At 39.3% G+C, this 18,737-nt stretch overlaps 1 protein-coding gene across 2 annotated transcripts in view; it reads right to left on the bottom strand.

Moving 5' to 3' along the window:
• The window catches only part of YEATS2 (YEATS domain containing 2), a 123,887-nt gene that overhangs the window by 78,767 nt on the left and 26,383 nt on the right, over positions 1-18,737 (bottom strand). For both annotated transcript variants that reach the window (XM_047731653.1, XM_047731659.1), the window contains exons 2-6: positions 13,523-13,640; positions 9,149-9,246; positions 8,374-8,466; positions 3,623-3,868; positions 294-409 (exon numbers count right to left, since the gene is read on the bottom strand). In XM_047731653.1, coding sequence (XP_047587609.1) covers positions 294-409; positions 3,623-3,868; positions 8,374-8,466; positions 9,149-9,246; positions 13,523-13,622 — 653 coding nt within the window. In that variant the 5' untranslated portion in view covers positions 13,623-13,640. The remainder of the gene's footprint in view (positions 1-293; positions 410-3,622; positions 3,869-8,373; positions 8,467-9,148; positions 9,247-13,522; positions 13,641-18,737) is intronic.

Here is an 18,737-nt window from a genome sequence, read left to right as displayed (position 1 = left end):
TGGATACAGGGATTATTTAAAAATAAAATCTTAAAAAAAAAAATACCCCATTTGTATAAAAGCTCATGTCTCAGAAATGTTTACCAAGCACAATTTTATTCTATGTCAAAGATTAGCAGACATACTGAGGCAGTTTCAAGTCTCTGGACCTCAAGTTTACTTTTAAAACAACTAAGAGTTTAAGGGAAAAAATCCTAAGGCCTCATCCTACAGTATACTACAATAATAAAAGTAAGCCAGAATATTAACATAAATGGATAACTGAAAGTGAAAGAATTCAACTGGATACTCACTTGGACACATTGCCCACTACTATTGTTTTCTTTACAAAAAGTCGTGAAGTCTCATCTCCTGTGAGATCAGCATTCCGCTGCTCTGTTTTATGAGAGGCAGTAATACTAGCGGTGTCCTGAAAGAAATCATAATCAATTTTCACTTTCAATTTGGACAATATCCAATGGGCAGAAACCACAAAATCATGGTATGATTGGAGCAACTCAGATTTTTTTTATTCATTACAAAATTCTCTGGTTTTGTGGTACCTCTCAGAGCATAAAAGTAATTTTACTGTATCTTTTGCATTTGTTTGCAAAAAATATTTGTTCACTATAACTCCATGTGTATGTATCTGTTTTTAACAGACACCCTTGTGCTGTTTATGCAAATAGGATATGGAAGGATATACAAGAAACTATTACAATGGTTACCTCTGGGAAATGGGAATGGGGAGAGGGGTCAATGGAATTTACTTTCTTTTCAACCTTCTGTATTTATTAAGAATTTTTCAGTGAGAAGTAACATAGACAAACGACTAAAGTTTGACTATGCAGATAGACTGCCAGGGTTTAAATCTTGGCTCTTCCATTGACTAGATGTGAAGTTTTGTGTAATTACTTAACTTCTTCTCTGTCTCAATTTCCTCATCTATAAAATAAGGATAACAGGAGCACGTGGCTGACTCAGTCAGTGGAGCATGTGATAGTTGATCTCTGGACTGTGAGTTTGAGCCCCATCGTGGGTATAGAGGTTACTTAAAAATTTTTTAAAAACCTAGGGTGCCTGGGTGGCTCAGTTGGTTAAGCATCTGACTCTTGATTTCAGCTCAGGTCATGATCTCAGGGTCCTGGGATTGAGCCCTGAGGGGGACTCCGTACTGAGTGTAGAGCCTCCTTAAGATTCTCTCTCTCCCTCTCCCTCTGCAACTCCCCCACCACTTTCTCTAAAAAAAATTTAAAAATAAGGATAATCTCACATATTTGTTTTGTACAGTTCCCAAAGAAGTGCCTAGTATACAGTAAGTACTAAACGTATGTTACATAAATATGAGCATGTATATTACATATAAGATGGTAAGTTTCTAACTCCTATAACCAGTATTGCCTAAATTCTTTTTAATTAAAAAAACAAAAAGAAAAACAAAAAAAAACCAAAAAACCCAAAGGGGTGCCTGGCTGGGTTATCTGGTAGAACATGCGACCTTTTGATCTTGGGGCTATCAATTTCAGCCCCATGTTGGGTGCAGATATTACTTAAAAATAAAATCTTGGGACACCTGCCTGGGTGGCTCAGTCAGTTAAGCAGCTGCCTTTGGCTCAGGTCATGATCCCAGAGTCCTGGGATCAAGTGCCACATAGGGCTCCTTGCTCAGCAGGGAGCCTGCTTCTCTCTGTCTCTGCCTGCCATTCTGCCTGCTTGTTCTTTCTCTCTCCGACAAAAATAAATAAAATCTAAAAAAAAAAAGAAAGAAAAGAAAAAGAAAACAGAATCTTAAGAAAACAAAACACAAAAACCCACCAAAAAAAAAAAAAAAAAGCAGTACTTGTCCAGAAAGAACACTGGTAATAAACAAATAAATCCAAACATTAAGAGTTTTCATTTTGGGGCGCCTGGGTGGCTCAGTGGGTTAAAGCTTCTATCTTCGGCTCAGGTCATGATCCCAGGGTCGTGGGATCAAGCCCTGCACTGGGCTCTCTGCTCAGCGGGGAGCCTGCTTCCCTTCCTCTCTCTCTGCCTGCCTCTCTGCCTACTTGTGATCTCTGTCTGTCAAATAAATAAATAAAATCTTAAAAAAAAAAAGTTTTCATTTTTGGGTGGTGGAATTATGAATAACTTTTTTATTTTGTTGTAGTTTAAATTTTCAACAATGAACACATGAATTTGTAACCAGAAAATTTTTTAAATTTAATTTTTATCAAAAATAAATCAAATTCTTGGGGCACCTGAGTGGTTCAGTGGGTTAAGCCTCTGCATTAGGCTCAGGTCATGATCTCAGGGTCCTGGGATTGAGCCCTGCATCGGGCTCTGGGCTCAGCAGAGAGTCTGCTTCCCCCTCTCTCTCTGCCTGCCTCTCTGCCTACTTGTGATCTCTGTCTGTCAAATATATAAATAAACTATTTATTTATTTATTTATTTATTTTTTAAAAGATTTTTATTTATTTATTTGACAGAGAGAAATCACAAGTAGGCAGAGAGGCAGGCAGAGAGAGAGGAGGAAGCAGGCTCCCTGCTGAGCAGAAAGCCCGATGTGGGGCTTGAACCCAGGACCTGGGAACATGACCTGAGCCGAAGGCAGCAGCTTAACCCACTGAGCCACCCAGGCGCCCCTATTTATTTATTTTTAAAGATTTTATTTACTTATTTAACACAGAAAGAGATCACAGGTAGGCAGAGATGCAGGCAGAGAGGGGGGGGGAAGCAGGCTTCTTGCTGAGCAGAAAGCCCGATGCGGGGCTCAATCCCAGGACCCTGAGCCGAAGGCAGAGGCTTAACTCACTGAGCCACCCAGGCGCCCCTAAACTATTTTTTTAAAAGATTTTATTTATTTATGTATTTATAAGAGGTCACAAGTAGGAAGAGAGGCAGGCAGAGAGAGGGGGAAGCAGGTTCCCTGCTGAGCCGAGAGCCCGATACAGGGCTTGATCCCAGGACTCTGGGATTATGACCCAAGCTGAAGGCAGAGGCTTTAACCCACTGAGCCACCCAGGTACCCCTAAATAAACTCTTAAAAAAACAATAAATCAAATTCTTGATGTCTGAATATGCAAAAAGCAGCCTGGATATCTCCTCTATCACAGAACACCTGGCTGAGAAAAATCATCCAATAAGGGCTCTATAGCCAAATATTATACACCAAGAAGTTCAGAGCAGCTTGAGATGGGAACTCAAATAAGGAATTGGCAGGATCAAAGAGGAATAAATGGTCTTCAATTCTATTTATTATTTGTCAAGTTTCCCCCAGTTATAAATTACCTTATAAAAGCATTTAAGTTTCACAAAAATTATGGAGAGAGAACAAACATGACAGGCTGGAAAGACCCTGGACAAGGTCACAGAATTGCCAATTCTTCAAGGTTTCTCTCTTATCAATGTGGATGGCACCTAGGATTGTGCCATGTCCAGTTCTGATTCAGTTTAATTCTCAGCTTAATTCAGTTTAATTCTCAGTTCTGATACTTTTGGATATATATAACTGTAAACTCTTTGAGACTCAGTTGCCCCATCTCCAAAAGGGATATAATTAACTTATTTCCTAGAGTTTCTACGAAGGTGAAATGGAAGAACACGTATATACTTTAAAAATACTAGTTTCCTTCTCTTTTCCCTCCCACCCATCAAATTATACCCTTCCAGTATTTCGGCTCGGTCTCTGTTCCATGTTGTTTGAGAGTCTTTCTTCTATATCCATATTGCTGTTATTGTCTTTGTCAGATAAGAAGTCATTATGTTGAGATAAAGAATCACTTTCTGAATGATTGGCTGATGGTGTCTCTGATCTCTGATTGGCAGGAGAGGAAGACCTAGATGGTGACTCCAAAAATTTCTTGATAGCAGGATGATTAAAAACCATCGTATCACATGTCTTTGATCCCTGCAAAAATGAAAGCAAACAAAACAAATTTTAATCAAACCTACCAAAAGTAGGTAAATTTTAATCTTCCCAAATCCTCATCTATTTAGGGAACATGCTTAGAATCCTTCAAAATCTGCCCACACCCATAAAATGAAGTCCAAACTCCTTAATGTGGTCTGCGCCAACAAAAGCTAGAAAGTGATAATTATGTGAAGGTCCTAACACTAAAAGCTAAAGGTACAAGTTCTCTGAAACTAAATGAAAAATAGAGGTAAATATAAGGTAACATATGGGAAATAAGATTTGACTTTAGGGCGCCTGGGTGGCTCAGTGGTTAAGCCTCTGCCTTAGGCTCAGCTCATCATCTAAGGGTCCTGCAATCGAGGCCCACATTGGGTTCCCCCCCCCTCTCTTCCTGCCTCTCTGACTACTTGTGATCTCTGTCAAATAAATAAATAAAATCTTAAGGAAAAAAAAAAGGGGGGGGACGCTTGGGTGGCTCAGTGGGTTGGGCCGCTGCCTTCAGCTCAGGTCATGATCCTGGGGTCCTGGGATCGAGTCCCGCATCGGGCTCCTTGCTTGGCGGGGAGCCTGCTTCCTCCTCTCTCTCTGCCTGCCTCTCTGCCTACTTGTGTGTACTCTCTCTCTCTGACAAATAAATAAATAAAATCTTTAAAAAAATAGGGGCGCCTGGGTGGCTCAGTGGGTTAAGCCGCTGCCTTCGGCTCAGGTCATGATCTCAGGGTCCTGGGATCGAGTCCCGCGTCGGGCTCTCTGCTCAGCGGGGAGCCTGCTTCCCTCTCACTCTCTCTCTGCCTGCCTCTCTGTCTACTTGTGATCTCTCTCTGTCAAATAAATAAATTAAAAAAAAAATCTTTAAAAAAAAAATAATAAAATAAGATTTGACTTAAAATAAAAAACAAGCCTTGGGGCACCTGGGTGGCTCAGTGGGTTAAGCCTCTGCCTTTGGCTCAGGTCAGAATTTCAGGGTCCTGGGATCAAGCCCCACATCAGGCTCTCTGATCAGCAGGGAGCCTGCTTCCCCACCCCTCTCTGCCTGCCTCTCTGCCTACTTGTGATCTCTGTCAAAAAAAAAAAAAAAATCTTAAAAAAAAAGCCTCACACTGCTTTTAATACAAACACATCAACTGCTCTACATACAATGTTCCTATAAAATATATAAAGATATAAAAAAAGTATATGTAAAATGGCTCCCAAGTAGGAGTAAAATGTAGTATAGAATGCTTTAAAATGATTCATACTTACATGTAAAGTTTGTCATAAGTCCAGTACTGAGGCCTGGAGTATTTCTGTGTTTCTTGTTATTTGGATACAAAATACAGTGTATTCTGTTATAATGGGATACATTCTACGATTCCTAGGAAGCCCAGCTTTTAAAAGCTGTGCAAGGAACATAATTTAGCAGTAAGAAAGGAGCCAGAGGCTAGTATTTCAGAGCAACAAAATTATTGCATCTCAATAATAAAGGGTATTTTGGGGCACCTGGGTGGCTCAGTGGGTTAAGGCCTCTGCCTTCAGCTCAGGTCATGATCCCAGAGTCCTGGAATCAAGCCCTGCATCGGGCTCTCTGCTCAGAGGAGACCCTGCTTCCTCCTCTCTCTCTCTGCCTGCCTCTCTGCCTACTTGTGATCTCTATCTGGCAAATAAGTAAATAAAATCTTTAAAAATAAATAAATAAATAAATAAACAAACTTAAACAAAATAATAAAGGCTATTTTTTAGAGCTGTGATGTATTTTGTTACAGCAAATGAAAAACAAATGGCAGATCATAATAGACAAAAATACACCTAAATATCTTTCAATTAATTCAAATCAGAATATAACAGGAAAAAAAAAATCAGTGCACTTCTAGATTACCAAATAACACAGAACTGCTAATGGTTTAAAAAAAGGCGGGGAGGTGCTGCCTGGGTGGCACAGTTGGTTAAGCAACAAACTCTTTGTTTCAGCTCAGGTTGTGATCTCAGGGTCATGAGATCAAGCCCCATGTCAGGTTCCCCACTCAGCAGGCAGTCTGCTGAAGTTTCTCTCTTCCTCTGCTCCCCATCCCCATCATGCCCTCACTCACACACTCTAATAATAAACAAATTTTAAAAACAACAACAAAACCTTAAATAGACAACAACCTCTTCAAACAGAGTACCTACAAGTCCCATGTCACACAGATAACTAGCTTATAATATCCATCTTGTTGGATCCAATAGCAAACCATGTAACAGAGGACAGTAAAATCTGCCCTGTTTTGAAGAGTGTCTCCCAAAAATTCATGTCCACTCCGAACCTGTGAATGTGACTTTATTTAGAAACAGGGTCTTTGCAAATGTAATCAAGTTGATACTGTCATACGGGATTAGGGCTTACCTAATAGAAGGGAAATGTGGAGAGAGAGAAACTGTGAAGACACATAACAGGTAAAACATCTGTGTGAAGATAGGGGCAGAAAATGGAGTGATGTAGCCATAAACTAAGGAATGCCAAGGTTTGCCAGCAACTGCCAGAAGGTAGGAGAAGGTGAGGAAGGATTCTTTCCTAGAGCCTTCAGAGAGAGAACATGGTCTAGCAACACCTTGATTTTGGACTGTTAGCCTCCAGAATCACGAGATAATAAATTCCTCTTGTTTTAAGCCATGAAGCTAGTGGTAATTTGTTATGATAGCTCTAAAAAATAGTTCAGACTCTAGTATGTATTAGGGAAACTCCTGCGGTAGAAGAAATAACTACCTAACATGTAAGATGAAATTCAAATAATGCTCCAGATTTCTAAGACAACATCGGGAGTATGACCAAGGCCAGGTACCCTTGAGAAACACAGGATGACATGAAAACCAAAATATGGTACATTTCACCTGTAAAAACCATGGGGGACAATGCAAACCAGTATGGCATTGTACATTCCCCCAGGCCTGCTACCACTCTCATTGAGCCAGTACTATCCAAGAGAATTATCTAATTCTAAGTGAGAAAACTTAGGAAATTTGAAAATGAAAAATGAATAAAAGTTATAGGAAATTATCAAAATATCAAACAAGGGCGCCTGGGTGGCTCAGTGGGTTAAGCCTCTGCCTTCAGCTCAGGTCATGATCCCAGAGTCCTGGGATCGAGCCCCACATCAGGCTCTCTGCTCCGAGGGGAGCCTGCTTCCTCCTCTCTCTCTCTCTGCCTGCCTCTCTGCCTACTTGTGATCTCTGTCAAATAAATAAATAAAATATTTAAAAAATATATATATCAAACAAGAAGAAACACTTCTGTTTCAGTTTCAATCCTATCCCTATTCTTTAATAAATGGAGTAATCCAGTGGCAATCACATTACCAAAGTGATAAAAACTTAATATTCCAAACAGTTTGTGATATATGAGGTATCTAGTATCACTTATGAAGTATCATTGCCAAAAACTTCTAACTTTAATCAAATCTTTAGACCCAACTATCAGTTTGCAGAAAAACGGAATGAAGGAATAACCCAAGGAAAAAAAAAAATACAAAATGTAGGATAAATGTCCTGATCTCTTTAAATAAGTCAATATCATGGGGAGAAAAGGTGAACTATTTTAGATAAAGTAAGTCTAGAGAAACCAAACAACCAAATGTAGCCCCGAACTCTGATTAGATTCTACATCAAAAAACAGCTTTAAAAGATATTTTGGGGATGAATGGGAAAATCTGAATATGGACTGATTATCAAATAATTATCAGGAAGTCATACAAGAATATCCTTTAGGAAATGCATGATTTAAGGGTGAGGTATCATGACACCTGGAATTTATTTTCAAATGTTTTACAGAAAAGTAAGATAGATAAAACAAAGATGACAAAATGTTAAGATGGTGAATATGATGCACAAACAGGTGCTTATTTAATCTCTTCTGTGGATTTGAGATTTTTCATAGGATGTGAGGGGAAAAAAATCAGGGCTTCCTGAATAGGGTGTATCTACTGAAACTATAAATTGCTATTCATTAGGAAAATCAGTCTATCTAAAACTCACTTCAAAGCTGATCATAACCAAAGGAAGAATAAGGCAAGTCAAAATACAGTCTCACTCAACTTTGTACCTAACAAAGCCTAGGAACAGTGCTAAATATTAGCTGGAGAAGGATTTAATATAAAGTGAAAAGTTAGGGTGCCTGGTGGCTAAGTTGTCAGTTAAGTATATGACTCCTGATTTCAGCTCAGGCCATGATCTCAGGGTCATGAGACTGACCCCTATGTCGGGCTCTGCGCTGGGCATGCAGCCTGCTTGAGATTTTCTCTCTCCCTCTATCTCTCCTCCACCCCTCGCTCATGCTCTCTCTAAATAAAAAAAATAAAAATAAAGGGAAAAATGATACTTAGGATTATTGACAGTTTATATATTTTCCCAGGAAGGTAAGATAGGCTTCTTGAGTTCCAAAGGTCAATATAAGAAATGTTTCAAAGGCAGGAATTTCATATCAACACTAATTTCCCCTTCACACACCAAATATGGATAGCCAGAAATGACTGTAGATGAGGAAGACTTACCTCAGAAACTTTTAGAAGTCCTGCAGAAGCATAGTAGTTTGCAACAATGCAGGCACGAAGTTTATCCATCATCCTTCTTGCCTCAATCAGTCGCTAAAAACAAATGTCAACTTGTTACTTTAAAAAACAGAAATCACAGATGAAATATACTACAAAAAATTCATAAAATAAGAATACAAATGATCAAAAGCTCAATTCTCTAATAATCGAAGAAAGGCAAATAAAAATGACCATCTCTACCTGTCACACTGCAAAAGATTTTTTAAAGGAATTTCGACAAAAGCCAATTTTACAAGAGTATACAGACATGTTAGTATGTATATTTATGTGTATGTATGCATACTCATTGAGAAATGTCTGCAAAAATAGTAGGTACAAGAGCAAAAAGGAATTTTTTGGGGGGATGGAATTTCAAGTAATTTTTTTCATTATGTATTTCTGCATTTCATTTATAGGGGCAAAATATATATATAGACCTTTTTTCCAAAATGAGAACACTCTTTTTAAAAGAACAGTAAGGGGGTGGGGGGGGGGGCGCCTGCATGGCTCAGAGCATGATCTCAGGGTCCTGGGATTGAGTCCCGCATGTACATCAGGCTCCTGACTCAGTGGGGAGTATGCTTCTCCCTCTTCCTCTGCCCCTCCCTACTGCTCATGCACTAATAAATAAATCTTTAAATAAATAAAAGAACAGCAAAGGGGAAAAATCATGATTCTATCAACAGATTTTTTTGCAACAGCTTTTTTTAAAAAAAATTATTTATCACCATTATACCTGGTCAATTACTTCAATTTCATGTTCCTTATTCTTCATTTCAAGTGCAAATTGTTCCTTGATAATAGTCTCAATCTTCAGCACAGCAGCATCTCGAGCTGCATAATGAACATAAAATAATCCAAGGTCTAATTACTCAGTGACTATCATGATCTAAGTCAGTATGCAAAAGAAGAAACCCAGGAAACAGTAATTCCTACATGGAGAAACCTAGTGGCTGTCACCTTAACCAATGATGAAAAGTTAACATCACTAACATGAAGGCAAACTGACATAACGCACTGAGAAGTATACATCACTCTAAGGCTTTCTGGCCAAAAATGCTAAATCTAATTACAGGGAACATCAAACAAACCCAAACTGAAGGACATTCTACAAAATAACTGGCTTACATGATTCAAACATTAGAGTCAAGGATGGCAGAAAGGTTGAGGAGATTAAAAGAGATTAAAGAGGTACGACAACAAAATGCACTCTGTGATCCTGGACTGGAGCCTAGAGAGGGAAACGGTTATAAAATACAATACTGCAAAACTGGTAACACCCGAATATGGACTGAACGCTACATAATGTAATGATGAATGTTAAAATTTCCTGCTTCTGATAATAACGCTGCGATTACATAAGACAAATCTTCTTGAGAAACACAACACTTGTGTTTACAGGTGTCCAATTTATTTTCCAGCAATTTAAAAAGAATGATGTGCATATACACCTGCATACAGATGTATGTATCTGAGAGAGGGCGCGCGCACGTGTGTGTGGGGGGTGGGGAAAAAGACTGATAAATGAGGCAAAATATAAACAACTGGCTGATTAATCTGGATAAAAGACATAAAAGTATTCCTTGCAATTTTACCAAAATAAAAATTACTGAACAACAAAAAGAAATCCATTAAGATTCTGACAGAAATATTTGGTGACCTGTGAAAAACCACAGTCCCAAAGACAAAGAAAATAAAGAGGTAGCTAGAGGGGAGGTATAGTCTGTGACATAAGAGCAGCTCATAAAGAAGGCAGGGAACTTCCTTCTATAGAGAAGGATCTAGCAAGCAATTCAGCAGTTCCTGATCACAACTACCTAAAAGAACGAGCAAAGAAAGAACTCAAAAGTAAAAAAATGCCTCTGGGGCACCTGGTGTCTCAGTCAGTTAAGTGTCCAGCTCTTTTTTTTTTTTTTAAGACTTTATTTATTTATTCGACAGAGAGAGATCACAAGTAGGCAAAGAGGCAGGCTGGGGCGGGGTGGGGGGGGCAGGCTCCCCGCTGTGCAGAGAGCCCCATGCGGGGCTCAATCAAAGGACCCTGAGATCATGACCTGAGCCAAAGGCAGAGGTTTAGCCCACGAGCCACCCAGGCGCGCCAAAGTGTCCAACTCTTGATTTCCACCCAAGTCATGATTTCAGGGTCATGAGATCAAGCCCCACGACAGGCTCTGTCCTGGGTGTAGAGCCTGCTTGGGATTCTCTCTCTCTGCACCCCGCCCCTCAATCTCTCTCTCTCAAAAAAAAAAAAAAAAAGCCTCTCTCTCCCTCTCTCTCTTTTTTTTTAAGATTTTATTTATTATTTATTTGAGAGAGGGACAGAAAATAAAGTGAGAGAGAGCACAAGCAGGGAGGAGAGGAAGAGGCAAGCTCCCTGCTGAGCAGGGAACCCGATGCAGGGCTTGATCCCAGGACCCTGGGCTCACAATCTGAGCCCGAAGGCAGACGCTTAACCAACTGAGCTACCCAGGTACCCCCACAAGCCTCTACTCTTGAAAGCAATAACGTACTATATGATAACTAGAATTTAAATAAAAATTCAAGGGGTCACCTGAGTGGCACAGTCAGGTAAGTGACTCTTAGTTTTAGCTCAGATCATGATCTTAGCATCATGAGATAGAGCCTGAAGTCATGGTGTCTGCTAGAGATTCTCCCCTCTCTCCCTGCCTCTCCCCCATGCACGCTCTCTCTCCCTATCAAACAAACAAATCTTTTAAAAAAAAACTTGAAATTAAAAAAAGGAGGATTAAAAAAATGCCTCTAGAGGTCACAGAATTCAGATGATGACTACTCAAAGTAATATGCAACTCAGAGTTTAAAATATCCAGATACAAGAGGAAAAAAGAGCCAAAGAACTGCTTGAAAACCCTGGAATTTGGGGGCATTTGGCTGGCTCAGTCAGTACAGCAAGAGACTCTTGATGTTGGGGTTCTAAGTTCAAGTCCCACACTGGGTGTAGAGATTACTTAAAAATAAAATCCTTAAAAAAGAAAAAAAAAAAAACCTGGGAATTATACAAAGTGAGCCTATGTCTACAATACGAAAAAAAAAATGATGTTCATGCATGCTTTGGAGTGTATGAAAAATTACAGAGAAAATTTGGACCCTCTGATGACCCATGTAATTTTCTCCCTGTAAAATATGTCATTAAACTGGCAACTACAAACCAATAATGGTATAAGTGGTATAAGTGAGCATTCTTATGGATAGTCTGCATGGAGGAAAATGACTGCTTTTTGTCATTGTGAAAGAGTATTTTCTAGTATCACTATATATATCCTTATATATATATATCCTTGTGTGTACAAACCAGCAGATACTCTTAGGGAAAAGAGGCTGAAGTCAGAGACCTTAATCACTGAAGGCTGTTTTATCATAAGCTCCTTAGAGAGAAACTCTTCTAAATTACGTCTTTCATGGAATAAATAAAAACAAAACAATATAAGCAAAAGGAAGTATTCAGAAGCAAAATTCTGAAAAATAAAAATACGGTTTGGGATTAGGCACAGAATGGTCACCAAGAGGAAGAATAGCAAATTATCCCTCAGTAGGAAAAACTATCCCTGCTTAGGCTAAGTACCTGGGAAATTACACTTTATTTTTAAAGTGAAATTATTATGTTCACTAAAACAATCAGTTTTCCTTCTTATTTTTATTAAAAAAGTCATGCCATCTGATGCATTTGAGTAATGGATCTAAGTGTCACAGTCTTTGGCTTATTACTGAAAGGAAATAATTTCCTTATAAATAAAATAACTGAATGAGGAGAAAGGTTGCAGTGAATTGTTTTCATTATTGGAATTCAATTTGATAATTTTTGGTCCACAAAGACTTTTGGGAGGTACATAGGACTTGACTGCACTTGGAGACACAAATTTTCTTTCACTACTTCAACACCTGGGGCACTAATCTTTGTGGAGCTATAACACTATGACTTGGATGCCTTCTGTACCCAGCGGTGTCAATTTACATAGATTTATTATTTGAATAAACAGCAGTGAATTTCAGCAATAATTTGTTTAAAAAACCCAAATTCAGCACCTTCTCCTGAGATACCTTAAAATATTCTGGGTATCTTTAAAAAAAGGGGGGGGGGGCACCTGGGTGGCTCAGTGGGTTAAGCCGCTGCCTTCGGCTCAGGTCATGATCCCAGGTCCTGGGTTCGAGCCCCGCGTCAGGCTCTCTGCTCAGCAGGGAGCCTGCTTCCCCCTCTCTCTCTGCCTGCCTCTCTGCCTACTTGTGGTCTCTGTCAAATAAATAAATAAATAAATAAAATCTTAAAAAAAAAAAAAAATACAGGGGCGCCTGGGTGGCTCAGTGGGTTAAGCCGCTGCCTTGGGCTCAGGTCATGGTCTCGGGGTCCTGGGATCAAGTCCCGCATCGGGCTCTCTGCTCAACAGGGAGCCTGCTTCTCTCTCTCTCTCTCTAAAAAAAAAAAATATATATATATATATATATATATTCTGGGTAGCTACAGACACATAGTTGATAATTTGCTCTTCAACTAATCATATGATCTTGGGCAAGTAATTTCACGTCTCTGAGCCTAAACTACTAGCAGCTAAGTGCAAGGGTTAAACTAGATCAGAAACTTCCAAATTTAGGTCCTTCATATACCACCACCTTTAAGTTACCTACACTACATCTGAGAATCATATGAAACATCTAATTCACATAATTAAATAATATATTTAAATAATTTTAGCCTTATCCTAAGCAACAGTAGTCATGAAACTATGAGTTTGATGAGACCATGTATCTCCAACAGACATTAAAATAATATGGCACTACTGCAATAAAAAACCTTAATCCATGTACCACCCATTATCATCTACCCATACTGCATATTGTAAGACTTTATGGTTATGCCCAACACACCATGATAGCTAAAACTTTCAGCCAGTCTCACTATTGACACTTTCACTGTCTATGTGATTGTCTTCTGGTCTTCGTTGGTACACACGGTGGATTGCTATTAACAGAGCATTTAACTAATCCCTCTTCAGATTATACAAAACAGTGGAAATGCATTTTGTCTTAATCCCTATAAATCTTATAAGGAAGCACATCTCAACAAAGAAATAATTTCTCAAAGCAGGTGCATTCGTACCTGAATTCTCAATTGCTTTATGACGCTTATTTGGAAGGGCCACAGACACGTCCTCATAATCTGGATCGGTTTCTTTGATTGTTCGCTTGAGTCCAGACATGATGACATTCGTTCTTCACTGTGAAGTAGTAATAAATGAATAAATAAACACTGCTTGATGCTAGTACTTATAACTGTATGTGTACACATAAATGAAGAGAATAAATACTACATAATACTGAACTCTTAAGTCTCTATAAAGACATATATATATCCCTGTTAAAGTCAAAAGCATAACTAACTTCAAAAGTTTACTAAAAACAGGGGTGCCTGGGTGGCTCAGTTGGTTAAGTGTCCAACACTTGATGTTGACGCAGGTTATGATCTCAGGGTCGTGAGACTGAGCCAAGCGTCGGGCTCCCCCCACAACAGAGAGTCAGCTAGAGATTTTCTCTCCCTCTCCATCTATCATTCATCCCCCACCCGCTGCATGCACATACTCTCTGATAAATACGTAAATTTTTTTAAGTTAACTAAAAACAAAAACCATCATCATCTGTCAGAATATGTAGGTTTCCCTTTCAAGAGAAAATCCTATAATAAGGTAGCACATTGCTCAGACTTTTCAAAAGGAGCCAGGCTTTCACAGAAGGGCATTCATAAATTAAGGAAAGAAACCAGACTTTGATGAAAACATGGTAAAGTCCAAATAGCACCTTGGAATTCATAATACAAAACAGGAGCAATACATATAGTTAAGCTCTTAATAAATAATTTATCATACAAGTCCTCTTTCTGATCCTTACACAGTGCCTGCTACATAACAGGTACTCAATAAATATTATTGTTACTGATCACTTTTCATTACTCATAATAAACCCAAATCATAGACATATTAGCAAGTTTGCAAAATAGTAAGTCCTACGTGTACAGGTCTTCAAATAAAACAATCCCATAAATCTTCTAGATCAGTACAGTACCCATATATTAGCAACTACTCATATGTGGTTATTTAAAGTTAGTTAAAAATTAAAAAAAAAATAAAAAAATAAAGTTAATTCAAAATTCAGTTCCTTTCTTCCACATTTCAATTTTTCTTTTTTTCTTTTAAAACAAGAGAACAGGGACGCCTGGGTGGCTCAGTTGGTTGGACAACTGCCTTCGGCTCAGGTCATGATCCTGGAGTCCCAGGATCGAGTCCCGCATCGGACTCCCGGCTCCACGGGGAGTCTGCTTCTCTCTCTGACCTTCTCCTCGCTCATGCTATCTTTCAAATAAATAAATAAAATCTTAAAAAAAAAAATAAAAAAAAATAAAACAAGAGAACAAGAAGAGGGGGAGAGGCAGATGGAGAAGCAGACTCCCCACCAAGCAGAAAGCCTGATGTGGCACTTGATTCCAGGACCTTGGGATCATGACCTGAGCCAAAGGCAGAAGCTTAACTGACTGAGCCACCCAGGCATCCCAGATTTCAATTTTTTAATTTCAGAACTAAACACATTTCAAGTGCTCAACAGCTATCAGCGGCTAGCAGATACAGAACACTTATATCATTGCAAAAAGTTCTACTGGACACTGTTCCTCTTCCAAACTGTGTTACATTGAGCACTTAGTAATATTTCATGAGTTAGCTTAGGAAATGCTGTCCAAATCAGCACTGTCCAAAAGTCATATAATGTGAGCCATGTATGGAATTTATTTTTTTAAGATTTTATTTATTTATTTGACAGAGATCACAAGTAGGCGGGGACAGGGGGGTTGGGGGGGGAGCAGGCTCCCCGCTGAGCAGAAAGCCTGATGCGGGGCTCAATCCCAGGACCCCGGGATCATGACCTGAGCCAAAGGCAGAGGCTTTAACCCACAGAACCACTCAGGCGCCCCAGCCATGTATGGAATTTAAAATTCTCTAGCAGCCACATTAAAAAAAGGAATAAAAGGGGCACCTGGCTGGCTCAGTCAGTAGAGCATGCAACTCTTGATCTCAGGGTCATGAGACTGAGCTCCACACTGAGTGTACAGATTACTTTAAAAAAAAAAAAAAAAAGGAAAAAGAAATGGATGAAATTAATTTTAATTGTATTTTTACTTAACCAGTGTACCCAAAATATTATCATTCCAACAATGTAGTCAATATAAACAATTAGCAATAAAATATTTTACATTCTTATCTCTGTGCTAAGTCTTTAAAATCCAGTGTGTATTTTACAGTTAGAGCACATCTCAATTTGGACCAGCCACACTTCAAAGGCTCAATAACCACCTGTGGCTAGTGACTCCCTTACTGGGCATCGAGGGCCTACCGATATAGTATACAGATAAGAAGACAGCCTCAGGGTAGTTATGAGTTGTCCCTTAGAGCATTAATCTACAACACAGAAAAGACAAGAAGAGCTCCCTGATTTCCAAACCTCTGTTCTATCACTAATGGTTATTTACTTAACCAAAAGGCAAAAATATACAATATGTATTTACTGAGGTGATTAAATTTTTAAAATAAAATTAATTTAAAAATGTTAACTCAAAAATATTTTTTATTGAAAGTTATAAAAGAACTAACACTTGAAAAGTTTCTTGGCTTAGTCCAGTTCTATTACCCATCCCAGAGATAGGCTCACATGATTTAGCTGGGAGAGGAACCCATTATGTAATGAAATATATTTAAGTCCTAGATCTAAGAGATCATTTTCTCCCGTTACTGCTACTTTGTGTAATAAGCTCAAAATGTTCTAAAAACTCCAGCACTTATAAACATCCAGAATTAAGCCATTTAATGTTTCTTCACCATCATTACACACCTGCTATAATTTAGAATATAAATGAGTCTTTACTTTTGTAAAGGCCCTGAATCCAACTGTTATTTGCTGTTTCTAAAGCTTATAAAAAGTGAGCATAATGGGACACCTGGCTGGTTCAGTTGGTAGAGCATGCAACTCTTGACCTCGGGTCATGATTTATGCCCCACATTGGGTGCAGCGCTTACTAAAAATAAGATAAAAAATAATTTTTTTTTTTTTTAAATGAGAGTAAGTTCTTGCCTTCTCTATTTGGTCTGCAACTAGTTTTAGACAACATGAAAAAATCTTGGGCCATTAGATAAAGAATACATTCTTTTAAAAAAAAAAACAACAAACCTCATTCTACTCTAATGAAGATGGAAAAAAACATATATCCTATTCTCTGATAAACCTAGAAACAGATATAGACACATCCTAGCTGGTCTTCAAACCTGTTTCTGTGCAACACCATTTCTTGGTGACGCCCTGTCTCCTACAGCTTTCCAGAGTTTTATGAGATTATCTGTAAAGATGAGTGAGTTCAACATCACCTTCACTCACCCATTCCATGGGCCTCGTTATCTGAATATTCTCCTCCTACTTCCCTAGAGTAAGAGTAGCTCCTCTCCAGGAAGGCTGGGGATCTTTGAAGAAAAGAGTATTTTATTTCACCCTCATTTAAGGGATAGAGCAAAAACTCTCTTTTGCTCTTTTTGCTCTAAAAGTAAGGAAACAGAAGGGAAAAATGAGAAGAGTTTGGTTGTGGAGGGTTGGGGTAGATAAGGAAGAAACCACCAATGAGTTAATTTGTACTGCCAAGGTCATTCGTAATTCATTCAGCCCTTGTAATAAAGCTTTTCCTGTCTTCTCTGGGCATAGATTTGAGCTTCTGATAAACATGTTTAGAAAGATTTAGACTGGGGTGCCTGGGTGGCCCAGTGGGTTAAAGCCTCTGCCTTCAGTTCAGGTCATGATCCCAGGGTCCTTGGATCAAGCCCTGCATTGGGCTCTCTGCTCAGCAGGGAGCCTGCTTCCCCCTCTCTTTGCCTGCCTCTCTGCCTACTTATGATCTCTGTCAAATACATAAATAAAATCTTAAAAAAAAAAAAAGATTTAGGACTATACTGTCACTTTTTAATAACTCAGGTCTGCTTCTGTCTAGCAAGAACAATACTAAAGTATACACATGCCACATTCAAGTATCCACCAGCTAAGGCTAGGAACAACTGCTGGGGCGTGCTCTCATCACGATGGAATGAGTGAGAGAATGGAATGTGTAACAAATGACCCATGGTCATGTTAAGTTTCAGATTCTTGTCTGACTTTGAGATTTATGAAAAGGAAATAGGAACAGTTGCTAGATATTGTCAGATTCAACTTTGAAACAAAATGTCCTATTAATCCTCTTTAGGTTTTGAATCAAATGAAACAAGAGTACAGAGATGGTAAATGTGAATTGCTTAAAGAAAAAAGTCTGTCACTGTTTATAATTAGTCTGTGAGAAAGGATTTTCTCCATATCATGGGACCACATCCACATTCAAAAATGTAAGTAGTGCTGATTCCTCTAATTTAAAATACTTAGGTCACTGGGCGCCTGGGTGGCTCGGCTGGTTAAGCGACTGCCGTCAGCTCAGGTCATGATCCCAGAGTCCCAGGACAGACTGGGCTCCCAGCTAAGTGGGGAGTCTGCTTCTCACTCTGACCTCCTCCCCTCTCATGCTCGCTCTCTCTCTCTCAAATAAAATAAAATCTTAAAACAATAATTTAAAAAAATAAAATATTTATGTCATTTAAACCAGCTCATTATAAAAAATTAACGGCTTGGGGCACCTGGCTGGTAAAGTCAGTGGAGTGTGTAACTCTTGATCTTGGAGTTGTGAGTTCAAGCCCCACACTGGGCATGGAGGTTACTTATAAATAAATAGGGGAGTCAAAATGGCGGAGAAGTAGCAGGCTGAGACTACATCAGGTAGCAGGAGATCAGCTAGATAGCTTATCAATCCATTGCGAACACCTACAAACCCAACTCAGGAGACCGAAGAGAAGAACAGCAACAATTCTAGAAACAAAAAATCGACCACTTTCTGAAAGGTAGGACCGGTGGAGAGGTGAATCCAAAGCAACGGGAAGATAGACCATGGGGGGAGAGGCCGGCTCCCAGCAAGTGGTGGAGCAACAGAGCACAAAATCAGGACTTTTAAAAGTTCTGCTGCATTGAGGGACATCGCTCCAGAGGCTAAACTGGGGTGAAGCCCACGCGGGATCAGCGTGGCCCCAGGTCCCACGGGGTCACAGAAGGATCGGGGGTGTCTGAGTGTCACAGAGCTTGCAGGTATTAGAGCGGGGAAGCCGGCTACAGAGACAGAGCCGAGGAGTGAGCTCTCAGCTCAGGTTTACCTTGAACCGGTTGCAGGCTGGGTGAGCTTGAAGCGTAGCCAGAGGCCAGGGAGACGGGAGTGA

Source organism: Lutra lutra, chromosome 1 (assembly GCF_902655055.1).
Source record: "Lutra lutra chromosome 1, mLutLut1.2, whole genome shotgun sequence".
Lineage (NCBI taxonomy): Eukaryota > Metazoa > Chordata > Mammalia > Carnivora > Mustelidae > Lutra > Lutra lutra.
Note: the sequence above shows the minus strand (reverse complement) of the source record. Positions and strands in the feature narration are given on the sequence as shown.